The sequence below is a fragment of the Meleagris gallopavo genome, chromosome 8, assembly GCF_000146605.3.
Source record: "Meleagris gallopavo isolate NT-WF06-2002-E0010 breed Aviagen turkey brand Nicholas breeding stock chromosome 8, Turkey_5.1, whole genome shotgun sequence".
Lineage (NCBI taxonomy): Eukaryota > Metazoa > Chordata > Aves > Galliformes > Phasianidae > Meleagris > Meleagris gallopavo.
Window position 1 is genome coordinate 9912292 of NC_015018.2, and position 16833 is coordinate 9929124.

The 16833-nt window shown below is 39.7% G+C and overlaps 2 protein-coding genes across 4 annotated transcripts in view; one reads left to right on the top strand and one right to left on the bottom strand.

Moving 5' to 3' along the window:
• SIRT1 (sirtuin 1) overlaps positions 1-10625 on the top strand; it is a 19475-nt gene extending 8850 nt beyond the window's left edge. Inside the window, exons 6-9 of the mRNA XM_010714264.3 lie at positions 1447-1526; positions 5732-5918; positions 6712-7272; positions 8540-10625. Of these exons, the coding sequence (XP_010712566.1) occupies positions 1447-1526; positions 5732-5918; positions 6712-7272; positions 8540-8859 (1148 nt within the window). The 3' untranslated portion in view covers positions 8860-10625. The remainder of the gene's footprint in view (positions 1-1446; positions 1527-5731; positions 5919-6711; positions 7273-8539) is intronic.
• A 5319-nt stretch (positions 10626-15944) lies between these two features.
• The window catches only part of HERC4 (HECT and RLD domain containing E3 ubiquitin protein ligase 4), a 30490-nt gene continuing 29601 nt past the window's right edge, over positions 15945-16833 (bottom strand). For all 3 annotated transcript variants that reach the window (XM_010714266.3, XM_010714265.3, XM_010714267.3), the window contains one exon: positions 15945-16824. In XM_010714266.3, coding sequence (XP_010712568.1) covers positions 16616-16824 — 209 coding nt within the window. In that variant the 3' untranslated portion in view covers positions 15945-16615. The remainder of the gene's footprint in view (positions 16825-16833) is intronic.

The following is a 16833-nucleotide window of genomic DNA, read 5'->3' on the forward strand; positions in this document are numbered from 1 at the left end:
ATTGATTACAACTTTCTTATGGAGTTCCACTTTTCCAGGGATCAGACTCATCTTCCTCATCTACAGAGCTTAACTCAATGGTGGATTTGTCAATTTTTTTCATTTGGAGAGAGTAAATGCAATGCTCTGTCATAGTAACCAAAGAGAACAGAATAGAATCCACCCCACAGAATAACTCAAATCTCACTCTAGTTTTCATGTGTATTCAGCATATAATGCATTTTCTTTTGGATGTCATTCCTAATTAGGTATTATCACAAAATTCTTACTTAGCTGTGTTTTTGCACATCGCTGACACACTCAAATGTTGGGGTTTTTTTTCAGTTGCATGATACAGTAATTAGATTTCAGACCATCTTTAGTATGTATCAGTTGATTTTCAAATAAGAAAATATTCTTTTATTGGTTTCTGAGGTTTTTGGAAGTCAGCAAAGGTTGTTTTGAGCCCATTAAGCTATCCACACTACAGTTATTGTGCTTAATGCTAGCTAATTGTCCAATGGTAGTGGTTAAAGGGAAACTGAAAGTAATTATTTAAGGGTATCTGTTTGTTGTCTAGCTGTGAGAGCTTGATATATTCCACTATGAGGTCAGAGATCCCAAGATTATTTTTTTAAGCCTTGTTTCGTAGCTAGGACAAATCTGACAATTCCTTACTTCATTCTTCAATGTTCTGTCAACTTCTAGCAGTACTCCTTGCACGGGTACAACGCCTTGACAGGCAAACGTGTGCACCAGAAGGCCACCCTCGTTTGCCACAATTTCCCTCAGTTAACACTTGTTAGCCAGCAGATAAGGTCTGCCTTCAGACAACGAAGAGAGGAGTGCTCTACCAGACTTCAGGGATCGCCTCAGCTCTGTTAGAATAGGGCCGCAAGAGCTCCAGAGAGCAATTTTACACAATGTTGCCAAACAATGAACATGGTAGCCAAGCTGAATACTAAATTCAGAGCACTACTCTGATGGAAACAATATAGCTGTAATTGTTGACAGTTACTGAGAGGAACAATACTGCGACTTAGTTGCCTGTAATGAAGTCCTAGTTAATGCCTTTTCATAGTTACTTTGCTCTTTGAAAACCAGCGGAGATTGGTGCGGGTTCATGTCCTGCTGCTGCTGAGGGCAGGGCTGACACCGGTTCTATTAATTGTGTAAGGATGGAAAGTAGGGGAATGATCCAATGTATTTTGTGTTTTCACACATTCAATATATCCTCCTCCTAAAACAGAATTTCTCCTGGCTAACATCTACAACTACTTTTAGTACCATAGGAATCTTCTCTTAATTTTAAATTACTTTTTAAGGACTTCTTTTGGTGGTGGGTTTTCTTTGTTTTGTTTGGTTTTGTTAGCGCTGCAATCTAACAGTCTTTGTGTCATAACATCTTTGGCAAGAAGGCCAAATCTGAAAGTCCTCACTTCTATCATATTTTTTTTTCCCCCCAAGGTTCCTTTGCAACAGCTTCCTGCCTGATCTGTAAATACAAAGTTGATTGTGAAGTTGTTCGAGGAGATATTTTCAATCAGGTAAAAACTTACTTTAAATCACTACAGCTTTCTAATAAGCAACTTGATAACAAAACAAAGCACTGTTTAAAATATCTGCATTTTTAAAAGGCATATGATTAAAACAAACCTTTTCCTTGTTTCCTATGTGCCTATCTGTATTTTAGCATTTGCTCTTGTATTTAAAAAACATACTCAGTTACTACACTGTAAAAACAAGGTAAAGTGAAGGAAGTAGAACCAAAGCCATTGGAGTCTGTTTCTAATGGCAGTTCTCAGAAGAGCAGAAGTTAACGTGGTAAGTAGAAAGTTGGATTTATACCTGCCTTAGGGTAATCTGAGCTCTCAGTCACACTGAGAAAGCATTTCTAGCTATTTATAACATCAGTTGCTGTAAGGCGTTTACCTGCATTCAAAATGTTGAAATTGTAGATGATGCATGGAGAAAATGCTAATATAAAGCAGCCTGTGAGCACGTAGGATAAGTGAGATGTCTGCTTAGCACTTTCAAGAACTGCCAAACTATTTTATGTTCTGAATTCCTCACATTTGGATATGAAGTGCTTCATGACCAAGCCAAGTTAGTTCTGCTCCACAGAGTAGAATAATCTTTGCCTTAATCAGATCCGCTTTGCTTTTCTTCTGTCTTTTGACTGAGACAATTATCTGATGAAAAGGTTGTGTATATAAATGAAAAGGCACTGTTTTTCTGTATTTGCATGTTTTTCAATAAATACTTGACTCCACAGTTACAATTTTAAATGAGAAACATAGAGAAACATCTTTGAAGCATTGCATCTGAAATATCTTATGAAAGGCTTTCACTGAATTCTATGTTTGATTTCAAGTTTTATGAAGTGTGAATATCAGAAGACTGATGCTTTGTAATACTGAATACCTATGAAATCTGTTCTACTCTATTCACATTATTCTTGAGAATTGTACCTTAGAGATGTTTGATACTTCTTTATCTCAAAGCAAGTTAGTTGGGATTTGGGCTTTGTTTTTCTTTTCCTTCTAAACAGCTGTTCCTAAGCATGGTGTAGTTTTCTGTTTTGATTGTTAGTGGAAGTATTCCTTCTAACAAGGCTTCAATCAGTGCACTTTTATATGTTGAACTGAACTTGTGCCCTGACGGCACTGCCCTGCTCATGGCCAGTAGTGGGAGCATAGGGATGGGAAGAGAAGCCTGCACAACAGCACTTCTGAACAAGGAGGTTTTTGCTCAAGGAAGAAACATTCAATCTATCAGTCCTAATCTTACAGTACTGTAAAGGCAGCAGCACCAGTCCCAGATATGCGCAATGAGAAGGTGTTACAAAAAAAGGATGCTCACCTGTATCCAAAGATTCAGGCTCACAAGACGACTCCACAAAGGAGAGATCTCCAGAAAGATCTTCCTTGGTGGCAGTCAGCCCTTAAACAAGGTCTAAGAGAGGTGCGGCCAGGCTCCACCCTTACAGTCACACAGCTGAATTGCCTTCACCTGCGCTCCTAGGGCTGACTGGGTCCTTTCCCCAGGTGCTCAATCAGTGGTTCAGGCCATGACCCAACAGTTCCAAGACTTCAGACAGGAATATTTTTCCAGAGCAGGCCGTAGCTGTAATACTGTTACTGTTATTTCACAAAATGAATACAGTTATTGCTGAATGTATGTGTGTGTATCTACATATATATAACAAGAAATAGCACCACTGGAACAAAGAGTATCCTTCAAAAAAAAAAAAAAAGTTCAATTACCATCATTACCTCTGCTTCAAAAACCAGTGCTATACAGTTGATTTTTCTGTCGTTTTCTAGAATTAATTTCTTAGTTATCAAAAGAAACTGGTTCTGTACTTATGAAGTAAAACACTGCCAAATTCCAACAGCTCTGTTTTCTAGAAATGGTTTGGGGAGTTTGTCCCAATAGGAAGCTGTTTGTATTCTCTGCTGTCCTCCACTGTTCGGAAGTTCAGTTATATGTGACCCTAGGTCCTGTTTTCCATAGAAAAGATTAGCTTTCCTTTGCTCTGGTCCTTCCTTTGACAGTTTGAAGTGCTTCACAACAAAATAAGTCTATTTAGCATCTTCCTGGCAGGATTTCCTTTCAACATACCAGAGATGGATACTTAAAAAACCACCAGTTCCTCACTGCTGCTTTTTTTTTTTTCTGCCAGCTCCAAGATAGCATGCTAGTTCCCTGCAGCACGATTCCGTTTCTAGTTTGCTGTACACAGACATCCTGCTACACAAGATGAGGCAGTGTCTATAAATCCCACAGAAAAAAAACACTTTTGAGTAAAACTATTTTTGATTATTTTCAAAAATGCTGATTTCACTGTACTTTTGACTACTTTAAGCAGTTTCAAGAAACTGCAAAGGCATGTCAGTTTTAGGATGAAAGGCCCACAGAAACATGTACCTGTTCTTGGATGTTCTTAAACCGACACAATCTTTACTGATTTTTTTTGATACATCCACAGTTAATGAGGAATTCTCGTTCTCTTTCATGAGACAGCAGCAGAGGTGGTGTGGTTCTGGGCTGTGCTGCCCCTGGAGGGAGGGAGGATCCTAGGCAGCTGAGCGGCCAGCTATCTAGCCTTAACTTCTTGGTATCAATTTCAGCTCTTGGAATAGATCTCCCCCTTACTGATGACCTTTCTGAGGATTAGCAAAGGAGCTGGTGAGTAGTGTAGTGCTGAAACCTATTTGTGGGCCCCTTTACAGTAACTCATGTGATTTGGACAGGGACAGCAGTTGCTGTACGCAGATCCATTAAATAACGTTATTGGACTTCCCGTGGGAGCTGATGGAAACAATTACTATCAGTGTCATTTTAAACTAAATCAGAAGTAGAGATCTTTGCTTCCTTCCTAGTGCAGAACAAACAAATTTATTTCCTACGTCTTCCAATGTAAAATGCACATGCATTACTTCCTTCAGCAGAAGTCGTCGCAGGGTAAAAAGCATCAGAAAAGTTCCAGATGTTGGTGTGTTGTTAGCTTTCTTTCTAATATATTAAGATCCAAGAAAAAAATCATAAGGTTTGTTTTTTTTCCCCTACTCTCTTTTGGGGGATTATTTAGTTGGTCGGGCTGTTAACTCCTTACATTGGATAAAGTGATGAAGATTTTCTCTATACCACTTTCTAGTTCTTGTGCTGTATCACTTTTTACACATTTCTACTAGGGAGATTTCTTCAAAGATTAGATTATTCAAAGACGAATTTTGGAAAAGGTTCTTTCACACTATAGAAGCAGCTTTTACTTGTGATGCTTTCTCCTAGGGAAAGCATTGTCTTTGGTCCTACAGCAGCCATCAATAACCAGCAGCAGTTACATGTTTGTGTCTTTTTTTTTTAAAACATTTTCCTATAATAATAGGTCTCATACATCGCTTTACGCTTTTACAAAGCACTAGTTTGCTTGTCATTACTGCTATAGGACTGCAGCTATGTTTAGCTCCTTAGATTTATTCTGGGGTATTTTACTTCAGAGACTACAGCTGAGAAAATAATTTGCTCAGTAGTAAATTCCTGTCTGTCTATTCTTGCATCATTCACCTGTTTGCTTTTCTTCCCCCTGAAAAAGTATTACATTGAAAGAGCTCAAAAAGGTCAGAAAACCCTGTGGTTTCACGAGGAAAAGGAATCTGCTTCTCCACAAACATAACTATCATCTACTTTTGCTCTGTTATTGGAAGAATTGGAAATTTTAAAATGGAGACCAGACAAAAGATCTTTCCGTGTTCTTTTTCTGTATGCTTTTTGCTAGACACCTGCTACAGTGGCACGTTGCTTTATGCAACCAAGAAAAAGTAGAGAGGTAACACTCTGTAACACACTGTTTGATTAGGAAGGGGTATAGCAGATTATGTAACAGAAACTGATATCAAAACCGAAGCTTTTGTTCTGATTAAACCAAAAAATTATATTCCTCTCCACTAGGAGGTGATTACGCATCAGTGTTGAGTGTGACATGTAGACTCTGGCTTAGATGTTAGCTAGGAACAGAGGTGTAGACTTTCATTGTTTCTCCATTTTGATGTAAGAGGACTCCTTCATTCCTGCTGTAGTTCTATGTGCAGACTAGAGTAAGAAACATATTCAGATGCACATCCACAGAAAAAAAATGAGAAAATATCACTGAAACTTGTCCTATGCCAGAGTAAGTCACTGTGAATTGCTAAAATTTGAGGCTTTCAAGGTTGCAGCCACAGTAGTGATATAAGCTGTTTTACTGCAGGTTGTTCCTAGATGTCCTCGCTGTCCGCCTGATGAACCACTTGCTATCATGAAGCCTGACATAGTGTTCTTCGGAGAGAACTTACCTGAGCAGTTCCATCGTGCCATGAAGTATGACAAAAATGAAGTTGATCTCCTTATTGTCATTGGGTCTTCACTGAAAGTAAGACCAGTAGCATTGATTCCAAGTAAGTGACTGACTGGAAATTTCTTCTTTCAAAAAAATTGGATGAAATTAAAATTCTCAGTTAAGAGTTCCAGTTCTGAGTGCTTTTTCTACGCCCAAGGCAGAGTAGGAGATCTCAAAGTTATGAATTCATAATCCAGATAACTACTTTGCTAGAAGTTAAATATCTTTGTTCTGAGATTAATTTATTTCTTTCCCTGTTCATAATATGCTTTTGAAATTGTAAGATTTAGAAAGTAATTGTCTTTTAAAAGATAAATGTAGTATCAAAAAAAAAAAAAAGAACAGCTACATCAGGTGTCTGAGTAGAACTGAGGTCAATACTTTACGCTAAATGATACAGAGTGGGCATTAGATAGTGTACGACCATTTGGATCCTTAGTTCTTAAAGGTGATAAAAAAAACAAACATCTGTGCTATTACCAAATAAGTCCTTCAGGAGGGCTGAGAAAATACAACTGCAGGTTAATTATTTGCCTATTAAGCGCACAACTTAACTCATACTCTTAAGATGCAAGCCTGAAAGGGCCTGCACCAACCACCTGCTGCTCACTGGGGACAGTGCCAAATCCAGCACTACTATAGAAAAACACCTTTTACTGCAAGAAACAGGGAAACCCAGATGGACTACGCAGGCATGGCACCTCACACTGCCACTTCAGCTTTGTTTCATTTGAGAATTACTTGTATTCCAGATCTGTCTGAAGACATCTCTCAGAAATGTTTTTTTGGCAGATCTTTGGTAAAAAGTAAAACCAAAATGCCTGTCTTCAAACTGTCTTTTCTATGTTTAGGTTCCATCCCCCATGAAGTGCCTCAGATCTTAATTAATAGGGAACCTCTGCCTCATCTACACTTTGATGTGGAGCTTCTTGGAGACTGTGACGTTATTATTAACGAATTATGTCAAAGGCTAGGTAGTGAATATACAAAACTTTGCTACAACTCAGTAAAACTTTCTGAAATAACAGAAAAGCCTCCACGAATGCACAAAGAGCTTGAAATGCACTCATCTGAGCTACCACCTACACCCTTGAACATTTCTGAAGACTCTGGTTCACCACAACAAATGACTCCACCAGATACTTCGGTGGTGCCCTCAGAACATGCAGCTGAATGTAAGATAGAAAACTGTGATCCTGCTTCTGAAACTAAAGGGACCTGCACAGAGGAAAAGCTTCAAGATCCACAGGCATCCTCTGAAAACCCTGAAAATACTACTAGTGAATTAATGAACTCTGAAACAATGAAGGAAAATGGAACCAACAATGGAGAAAGCAAAGAAAAAAATGAAATAGTGAAGAAGTGCTGGGTAAATAGATCTGCAAAAGAACAGATTAGCAAAAGGCTGGATGGTAAGTGTTAACTTATTTCATTCTCTTGCACTTAAGTGTTTATTCTAGACTTATTTTAAAGCAATAAATAAGTTGCCCTTGAGGGAATCAGTGTTTTTTGGTGGTTATTTCTGCTCAGAAAAGTATCTACGTTTTTCATTGTCATGCAGAGTTTATTTCTTTTGGAGAAGCCAGTCTGAAAACTTTCTGTAATTCAGAATAGATTTTATAATCAGTAATTACTGTATGGTTTTAAACTGAGACAGGGGAGGTGTAGGTTAGATATTAGGAGGAATTTTTTCACACAGAGGGTGGTGATGCACTGGAACAGGTTGCCCAAGGAGGTTATGGATGCCTCCTGAAGGCATTCAAGGCCAGGCTGGATGTGGCTCTGGGCAGCCTGGTCTGCTGGTTGGTGACCCTGCACATAGCAGGGGGTGGAAACTAGTTGATTACTGTGGTCCTTTTCAACCCAGGCCATTCTATGATTGTATGATTACAAACTCCCTAGAAAGATCAGAGTTTAAGAGGCAGAAGCTAAGTAACAAAAATAAACCCACCTTTCTTACATTTTCTAATGCGTTTCCAGTGAAACTGTACTGATTTTGGGATTTTAAAGCACCACGTCCCAACTCAGTCTGACAGCTATTTTGTAGGACTAAGGGACAAAGTCACAAGATCTGAAAGTCAAATCACACAGTTGGAGCCAGGCACACTCCAAAGGAAACATCAGACTTTCCAAAGAAGCCTTCCCGTGTGCAGTCTGTTAATTGATGGAACAAGTAATTGCACTAGAAAGTCAGTGAGGATGGAGATCCAGGAAGTTATAATTTCCCTAAAGCAATGCCTGTTTGAATTCAGTCAAGTATTCTGTGTGGTGGGTTCCAATTCTGTGGTACAACCGATTGCATTCTTGCTGTGAATACAACGTTCACCAACAAAAAGCTCTGCTAAACATTAGAGTTTAAACACTATATCAAAGGGAGGGAGGAGAGGGAACGTTTAGCTTCCCCGTAAAGCATTTAAATGCTGTTCCTAACAATACACTGAAGTATAAATTGATAGTGTAATTTGTCCTGTTAGGTTAACTTTTGAAAATACATCTGTGCAGGTACTTTATAACCAGAAGTCTGCAAGATCTTGTCTGAATAATTTCAGCTTTTTGTTTCTGCTGGGCAACCTGCTCTAGTTGCCCCTGCTTGAGCAGGGGCATTGGACCAGATGACCTCCAGAGCTCCCTTCCGTCCTCAACCATTCTGTGATACTGACTTGTTAAATTCTGTTTCAGGTACTCAGTATCTATTTTTACCACCAAATCGCTATATTTTCCACGGAGCTGAGGTATACTCAGATTCTGAAGACGATATGATATCTTCTAGCTCTTGTGGGAGTAGTAGCGAAAGCGGCTCGTGTCGCAGTCAGAGCTTAGATGTGGAGGACGAGAGCGAGATTGAAGAGTTTTACAATGGCATAGAGGATGAGGATGCTCCGGAAAGGGAAGAGGAAGCTGCATTTGGGGAAGATGGGGTTGAACAAGATGCAGCTGATGAATCAGCTTACACAAATGAAGCTGCAGGGAACGATCATCCAACAAGCAACAAGTTGTAAAGCGATCACTGGTTACAGGAATTTTCCACCAGCATTAGGAGCTTTGGCATGTCAGGACGAACGTTTACGTCTGGATTTAGAGCAAAGAAACCATAAGGATGTGGTGTTTATAAACAACTGAAACAGATTTTCATGCTTAGTTTTTTACCTTTTTCAATAAAATTCTCTTACTGCACACTCAACACTAACTTTTTTTTTTAAGGTACTAGGAATATCTAAGCAATTATTACTATGTTCACTTTTAAGTCATCTGTCTGATCAGGCATCCATGTATATAATACCTATTTTGCATAATAAATTTCAGCTTATATTATTTTTAAACAGTTTTGAAAAAGCCATTGGAATGTTAAACTAATATAAAGGGAACAGCTAATTTAGACCAAAGAATGGTATTATCACACTTCTTGCTTTGTAACAGTTTGGTTTATTTAAAACTTCTTACGCTTCTGCTAAACCTTTCGTTCTCGCATAGCCTATCATTAAACACTGGCATTTTCTAAGACCGACTGGCAGCTAGTTTTTTGCTTTAACAGTTAGTTTGTATGTTTGAGACATACTTAAATGTGAGTAGATAGTTAAAAATGGAAACAAGACAGTAAGCACTTGAAAACTCCTAATCTTTTTTAGACTGATAAGAAGTGCTGTGAAAATGCTTCAGTTACTGAGCTTAATACTTCCTGTGGACATGAAGCTATGTTGACATTGGCTCCTTAGCAATTATAATACTGGAACACCAGTATTTTAAACAAAATGGATTCCCGATGGTAGAAGTTTCTCATGTTGTATACAAAAACTCAAATATAATGCAGCTTGCATTAACAGTAGTATTTGATCAGTTGCCAAGGCTGCAACACAGAGGCTTGGCTGAGTACACAATAATGTTCCTACCAGCACGTGAGAAGGCACGGAAACCAAATCTCTTCCTGTAATACTTAGAGGTAACAGAATCAGAAGAAACTTGCTCATAGAGCAACAGCCTCTGCTGCTACTGCTGTATGGGTGAAATACAGATTAATCACCTCACCTGGAGACGTGCTACTTTGAGTGATGTCCCAGATGGGGAATGTGACTTTCCACCTGGTAGCTCCAACGTGCATCTTAGAAGCAAAGCAGCTATTCCAATTATCACATTGCGTATTAAAGTGCTAAGCTGCCTTAAAACTGGATGTTGCAAATTTTCAAGTGTGGATTGTTTCCAAGCCTTTAGAATTATTTTGTAAAATTGCACAGTGCAGTAGTAAGTGAATCAGCATTTTTTATATAAACCACTTTTTCAACATTGGCCCAAATGAACTCTACGATGTAGATTATTCATATACTTTGCTTTAATATTTATTACATTTTGGAGATGTATAGTAGCTGTTCTTTGAAGATAAGATACATCACTTAATGAATATTTAAGAACAGCTTTCTGTATTCATCTAAAAATGTTGGCATGTTGTCTCATTGTCCAAATTTAATACAGCTCTTATTTGGCTACACTAAAGAATGCAATATGTTTAGTTTCCACTTGCATGTTATAATGTATTAGTTTGTGCTATAGGAGATATTTTAAATTGAAATACTTTGTTTTAAATTATTTTTACAGTGAGGATTGTTTTCTGCTCTTTTATATTGTATATAGTGTCTTTTATGTAATCTACTGGCATATGTTTTGTAGAAGACTGTTTAAAATGACCGGCTATCTTCCTGCAACTTTTGAAATACAAAACCAGTGTTTTATACTCGTACACTCTGTTCTGAAGTCTATTAAAATCATCCTTTGATTTTTGGTTTCTGTTAATTTCTAGTTAGCTCCTAAGAACTGAAAACTTCGCAGGGCATCTTTTGTTAAGTGAGATCCTGGGTACTATACAGTAAGTTGCCTTTTCTGTCTTCCCCTATGGGAGCAAAGCCCCAGTAAAGATGCACTGGTACAACAACATCTGGAATGATAATGTAGTTTTGTCCTTCAGAAAACAACTCTTCTTTTAAACCCTATGCTGCATTTAGATGTATTCACTGAGCAGTCCTGCTTGTTCCTATATAGTAAGAGGTTCTAAACTAGCTACAATGACGTAAGAGTCAGAATAGTACCTTTAAAATAGTCACCCTGTGATTAGCATTTTTAAGATGACACTTAGGCTGCTAGGACTTCCTAGGAAAAGTACTGTATGATGGCGCACACAGAGCTCACTGTCAGGATACCAGGCCCAAGGAGCAGCAAGTGAACACACAGGAAGGCAGATAAAATGAAGCAAACCGTCACACACTGAAATTGTGCAACTTACTGCCACACGACACTGTGGGAGCTCAAAGTGCCCTGCAAGAGGAATAGGAGGAATTCGGGTGAGATGGGGGGGTTCCCAGACAGAGGTCATCTTCCTTTGTGCTCTCCCTGAAGCACCTGGACCACTACACATGGAGACAGCTTTCAGCCAGGGAAACCCAGGAGCACTTCCCAGTGCTGCTGGGCGCTGTGTGACACCGACAGGTACTGACAGAGCCAACACTGCAGGGCACACCCTGAGCACGGCTTTCTCAGCCTCAGGGCTGGTGGGTGCACATACACGACCACGCATCTTTCAAGGACTGAATTTCTTAGCAGACACAAAACGCCGCTCCGTGACAAGGCACCGTCAGTTCCTTCACTCCTCAACCCTGCAGCCTCAGCGCAGCCCCAGCGCCGTGCAGCACGGTGTAGCGACAAACTGCCCTTAAGCCACAGATATTCCTGAAAGCCACAACTAAAGAGCTCTGAAACGATATACAGACATCTCTCACTGTTGTTTTATCCCGTCTCTACTACTCCTAACATCTGGAGGCAGCAGAGCAGCAAGCACAAACTGCGGCGGAAGGAAAACGGCTCTCCCACCCTTCGTGGGCGGCTGAGGAAGAGCCCCCGAGTCACCCACAACTGCGCTCCGCTCCCAGCAACGCGCTCCCCACTTACCGCCTCCGCAGCGGCCCCGGGACCCGGCGGGACGGACCGCCCAGCGCCGCGAGCCCAGAAGCGGCCCCAAGAGCCGCCCCCAACACGCCCAGCTGAGCTGCGTTTAAATACAGGCTCCTGAAAGGGAGGCATCCAGGGCAGCCCAGGGACACGAGGCTACCTAACGGGATGCTTCTCGCCAGCAAGGTGTTCGAAGGCTCCCACGAGCAGCGGCAGTCCCTTCCAGCTCCTCCCTCAAGCACAGGTACGGCCGCACCCCTCGCCCTCTCTCCGTACCTACCGCCAGCTGAAGCCCCGCACCTCGCTGCGCGCTGGAACATCCGTACCTGCCGGCGGGCACCCCCAGGCTCGCTGAGCCGCAGCGTGCAGCTCCCAGAGTACTCGAGCACAGGTTAGGAAGCATACCTAGGTAGCCTCTGTGCAGAATTAAGGCACAAACAAATGAGTTTCAGCCCTACCATCTGGCTAATTGTTTCTGTAGCAGGCTGGCGTTTAGCACAGCCCACCACCTCTGCTCTAACAGCAAGGCTAGGCTATCTGCTCAAGAGGGAAGGAAACTCACTTCCAGTCTCTGCAAAAGCCTCTGAAGTCAAATCCTTCTGCCTCACACTGCATTTTCCCCTCTGCTGGAAATCCCACATAACCAGGCACACCGTGTGTACCCACAGAGAGCAGCTCTGCCCGCAGGCCAGCCCTGCCTCAAGTCTTGCAGAGAATAACATTACCTGAGTACTGCACACACCCAACTACACCAAACGTTATCGGCCCTATGGTTCACATCCCTGACAAGGTTCAGAGCCTTCATTTTCTTTCTTAATACTCCTGAAACTGGTGAAAAAAAATATAAAAAAAATTAAAAAGTTTTTAACCCCAGCTTACATTCCTGACATCAACAACACACTATTCTGCAGATTTGCAGAAGACCTGTACAGTATCTCAAAGCCAAAAGACAGGCCACGTAGAGCAATTATGGCTGCTTTATCAATCCATAAAAGTGTATGTAGTCCAGGGTGGATTTCTTGGAGGGTCCAGTGTGTAACATTACAGGACGCTGTTGCCCAGTCGTTCTGGTTTCAGGCCGTTAGAGGTCTACGGAAGGTTCTTAAAGCTTGTCTCTTCAAACCTGACTAATCCAGAACTGAACAGCACGTTCAAAGACAAGATAGCAGCCTGATGATTAGTTCACCCCACTCCAGACTGAGCCACCACCTGAGAAACACCCACTAGTAAGCAGTGGAGACCATCCCTTGTTAGGAGACACAAATATTTTTTTCTTCCACCAACAAACGAGCAATGACAGCTCTACAGTACACAGTGGTTGCAAAGGAGAAAGCCAGAGCCATCCATGTGGTGCTCACCATATAGTACTTCAGCACGATGAAAACTGTGTTATTAAAGGAAAGCTTTCACTCTGTATTCATCCTAACAGCAGAAGGTGATATGCCTTTAAATAATGAGCTTTTACAGCTATTTGTATCTGATGGTACCACATTGCATTCAATCCTGAATAAACCAAGTTTATTGCAACGCAGAGCAGTGCAATGAACTGGAATCCTTCATAGGAGCATAAAATACTTGAGGGGAATTCTGCACCTTCGTGTTCTACATTAGTAACAATCTTAACAGTAGCAACTCCTACAAAGTGCTTAAGTGGAGCTCGGTTTTAACAGTTCTACTGGCTCAGAGCAACAGCCCTTCGATTTTCCCCTGGAAAACAATGAGCTGTTTCTGTGATACAGGCAAATAAAAAAGTCCATGTAGTTCTGTTACACAGCTGCAATCTGCAGATCTGTACCTGCGACAGGTGCAGTAAATCCACTGCTATGACAAAAACAAACTTTGCTTCAGTAAACATAATGGAGATGGATACAGCTAACCATTCTCCAACAGTAATTATGAATGATCATCAGAATACTAATCCTGTTATCTAAACTGCTTTAAAGATTTTTAATTATTGTAAAACATTCCCACTGGAGCCCAAAACACTACTTTCCCCAGTTGTTCACATGATCCTTTTGAAAGCCTACAGGTTTTCCCTGATTAATTGGAGATGTGAGAAGGAGGAAAGTATCTGTCTTCCATAACACCATGGCAATTTCACCTAAGTCGGAAGTTGATTTTTTTTTTCTTCCTCACATGGCCCACAGCATTCAATACTGTATGCAAAATGCGATTTGATCCAAATAGGAGAGAAAACACTTCAGCCACCTACTTTTTTTAACCAGATGAAACAAGTAAGCATTTAGCTTTGGCTTAAGTCCTTCACACAGCTGTTATGACCACTAGCAGACCTAAGGACAAGGTAAGTACCAACACCTGTGTGACAGAAGTAACATAATGACTAGTCACTGCTCTAGTACTGCATAAAAGTCTTTTACCTTGCGTAACGTTTGGTAACAGAGCACCTGTTTCACTGCACTGAACGAGCTAACACCTGCACCATAATCAGGAGTGTTTAGCAGCTATTATCCTGTTCTGTAGGATCCAACTCCATTTCTTGCAGAGGTGGATAGAATCAAGGCTGAAAGTGCAAAAATGTTTCAGGTTAGTGCAGTCTCAAGGAATGTGACTCTCATCCTGCTCTGTCAGTGGGCTTCCTTCCATGTGAAATTTAGCCATTCATTCAATCCCACGAGGCTTATCAATTCTACTGAAGTTCTAAGAGAGCACATCTGTCTTTCTGATACTGGAGAAATATGTACTAATTGTCATAGCAGTTTTAGTAAACATTAACTACAATTCCAAGATGAAGGACATCTAAAGTTTTCTAGCACATCCTCAATTGAGCAAGTGGTCAATAATGTTAATAAATAAACATTCAATAAGTTGGAGACAGAATTCAATCCAATATCTCATCTACAGAATAAGGCTGTTGCTTATCTCTCAGATTAATAAGATAAAGAATTCAATATGGCAGAATGACCTTTAGGGAAATAAAAAACAAATAGTGCTGGGTTTAGATGATATGCATTAGAATCAGACCTGCACAACTGAACAGAAAAATAATGCACATGTCAACTGGGTGCACTGAGTGAAGGAAGGGTCTCCCATGGACATCAGGGAAAAAAACAGCATTTACTCATGTAATAATGCACAAGGGAAAATGAGACAGCTTGATGCTTGTCACTTCCTAATTTCCAAGTACTTGCCTTCACAAGTTTGGTGTTCTATAATCTCAGAAGTTTTAATATTACCTGGTAAAATGAAGGCATAATGTACTTTTTTTTTTTCTTCCTTTCTCCCACGCAAAATAAATTTAAGCTGCTGCAGCATTTGTCAGATTCTCATATCTCACAACAGGGACAACTTGCCAGCCAAGTAACACATGTTGGAAAAGATGAGATATAAAGGCTGCATGTAAAGAAATTATTAGAGGTTACATTGCATCAGAATGCTGTAAAAACAGTTATGGAAAGAATGCTCTTAACTGCACTGATTGCTTTGTATATCTACATCTAATGACAAGTTCAACAACTTATTGTAATGAATCAATTTCTCTACTTTTAACGCGAGAACCTGGCACTCTTGATTTACTGCACAACATTACCTTTTCATTGAATGCATCATTGATGCATGATGCAAGCATCCATACACATCAGTCAACAAAGGTTTTCATTCAAGACTTTTATTATAGCTTGAATTTTTGTCACTGCATTTAAAAATCTAAAAAAAATAAATATTTGTTTCACAGCTGCAAGTCACATCATATGCATTAACACCACAAAATCTGGAATTTAACCAGAGAAGGAAAGTCAACTCCAAAAGTGTCCAGCTAAGCACAATTGTCTCATGGTATTTATACTAAAAATAAAATCTTAAGAAAAGGGAAAAAGGGTGTTAAAGAGTTATTTCAAATGCATTTATCTGGAAAAAAGTGAAAATTGTATTAGAAACCATAAACTACACTTTCAGCATTTAAAAATAAATGTTTAACCTCTTGACAGCAACAACTGTCGGGAGCATCTTTTTCTTTTAAACTGTATTCTTGACACATGGCTGCAGAGGTTCCCAGTGATAAATTAACCTCTTTTATAATTGTGTCCACTTACAGAATCAGTCCTTAAAAATAAAGCAATGAATTAAGTCAGCTTGTCCATCCATGTATTAAAAATGCCATTGTATGCAGGTTTTTGATGCGTTTTCGTTGTTGGTCTTTTTTTTTTTTAAATCAGCATTAAAGTGACTGCTTCATGGAACTTGTTGGATTGTACACTGTGAAGATGAATATCTTTCAAACAATAATTTTCATTAAGGTTCTTAAAACAAACCAGAAAAATATATCTTCAGAAATCAGAGTAGTCACTCTTTTTGTTAAAAGCCATAAAATAAGCTCATATTTAATTACAAGCAATAGAAACCATACTGCTATTGGAACATAATTATTTTATCACAAAAATTTATTATTTACAAAATGAAAAGTAACCAGGTGAATTTATCAGGGAAAGACTTAAATATTCTTACTAAGTGATTTGAAAAACTTAAGCAAGTCTCTCATGCACTCACACGCCAAATTGTCTGCATAAGATGAAGTGTTAATTCATGTTAGTGAAACTTGACTCCCACTCACAATACTCTCATTTTATTGCAAGATGGCAAAATCAACATGGTTTTGTACAAGATTTATTAAGACAGTTCCTCATTTTCGTCCCCCCCTTTCTTTCTTTCATTTTTTGGCTCCAATGAATAACCATACCACTTAACATTTTGCAAATAATCCATTATATTATCATCTCCATCATTTAATCCACTGAATTTACCACCACAAAAAAGACACAAGAAGTTAGTTTAATGATCCCACTTTACACAGATCTCTCATTTCTGAAGTTATACTAAACTGAAACCTTCATAGTGATCTATAGCCTGGATCAGCTTAGATTTTAGTGTTTCTTTATCTGTGTATTTTGGAAGATCAAGAAGATTAAAGCAAGTGTGAGCTACCGGAAGATAACCTTCTCCACCTCCTGTTGGCTGGATGACTAGTTTAAGACACTTCATTCCAAGGATTGGAATACGATCACTGCCTGTCAGAAACACTGCCAAGA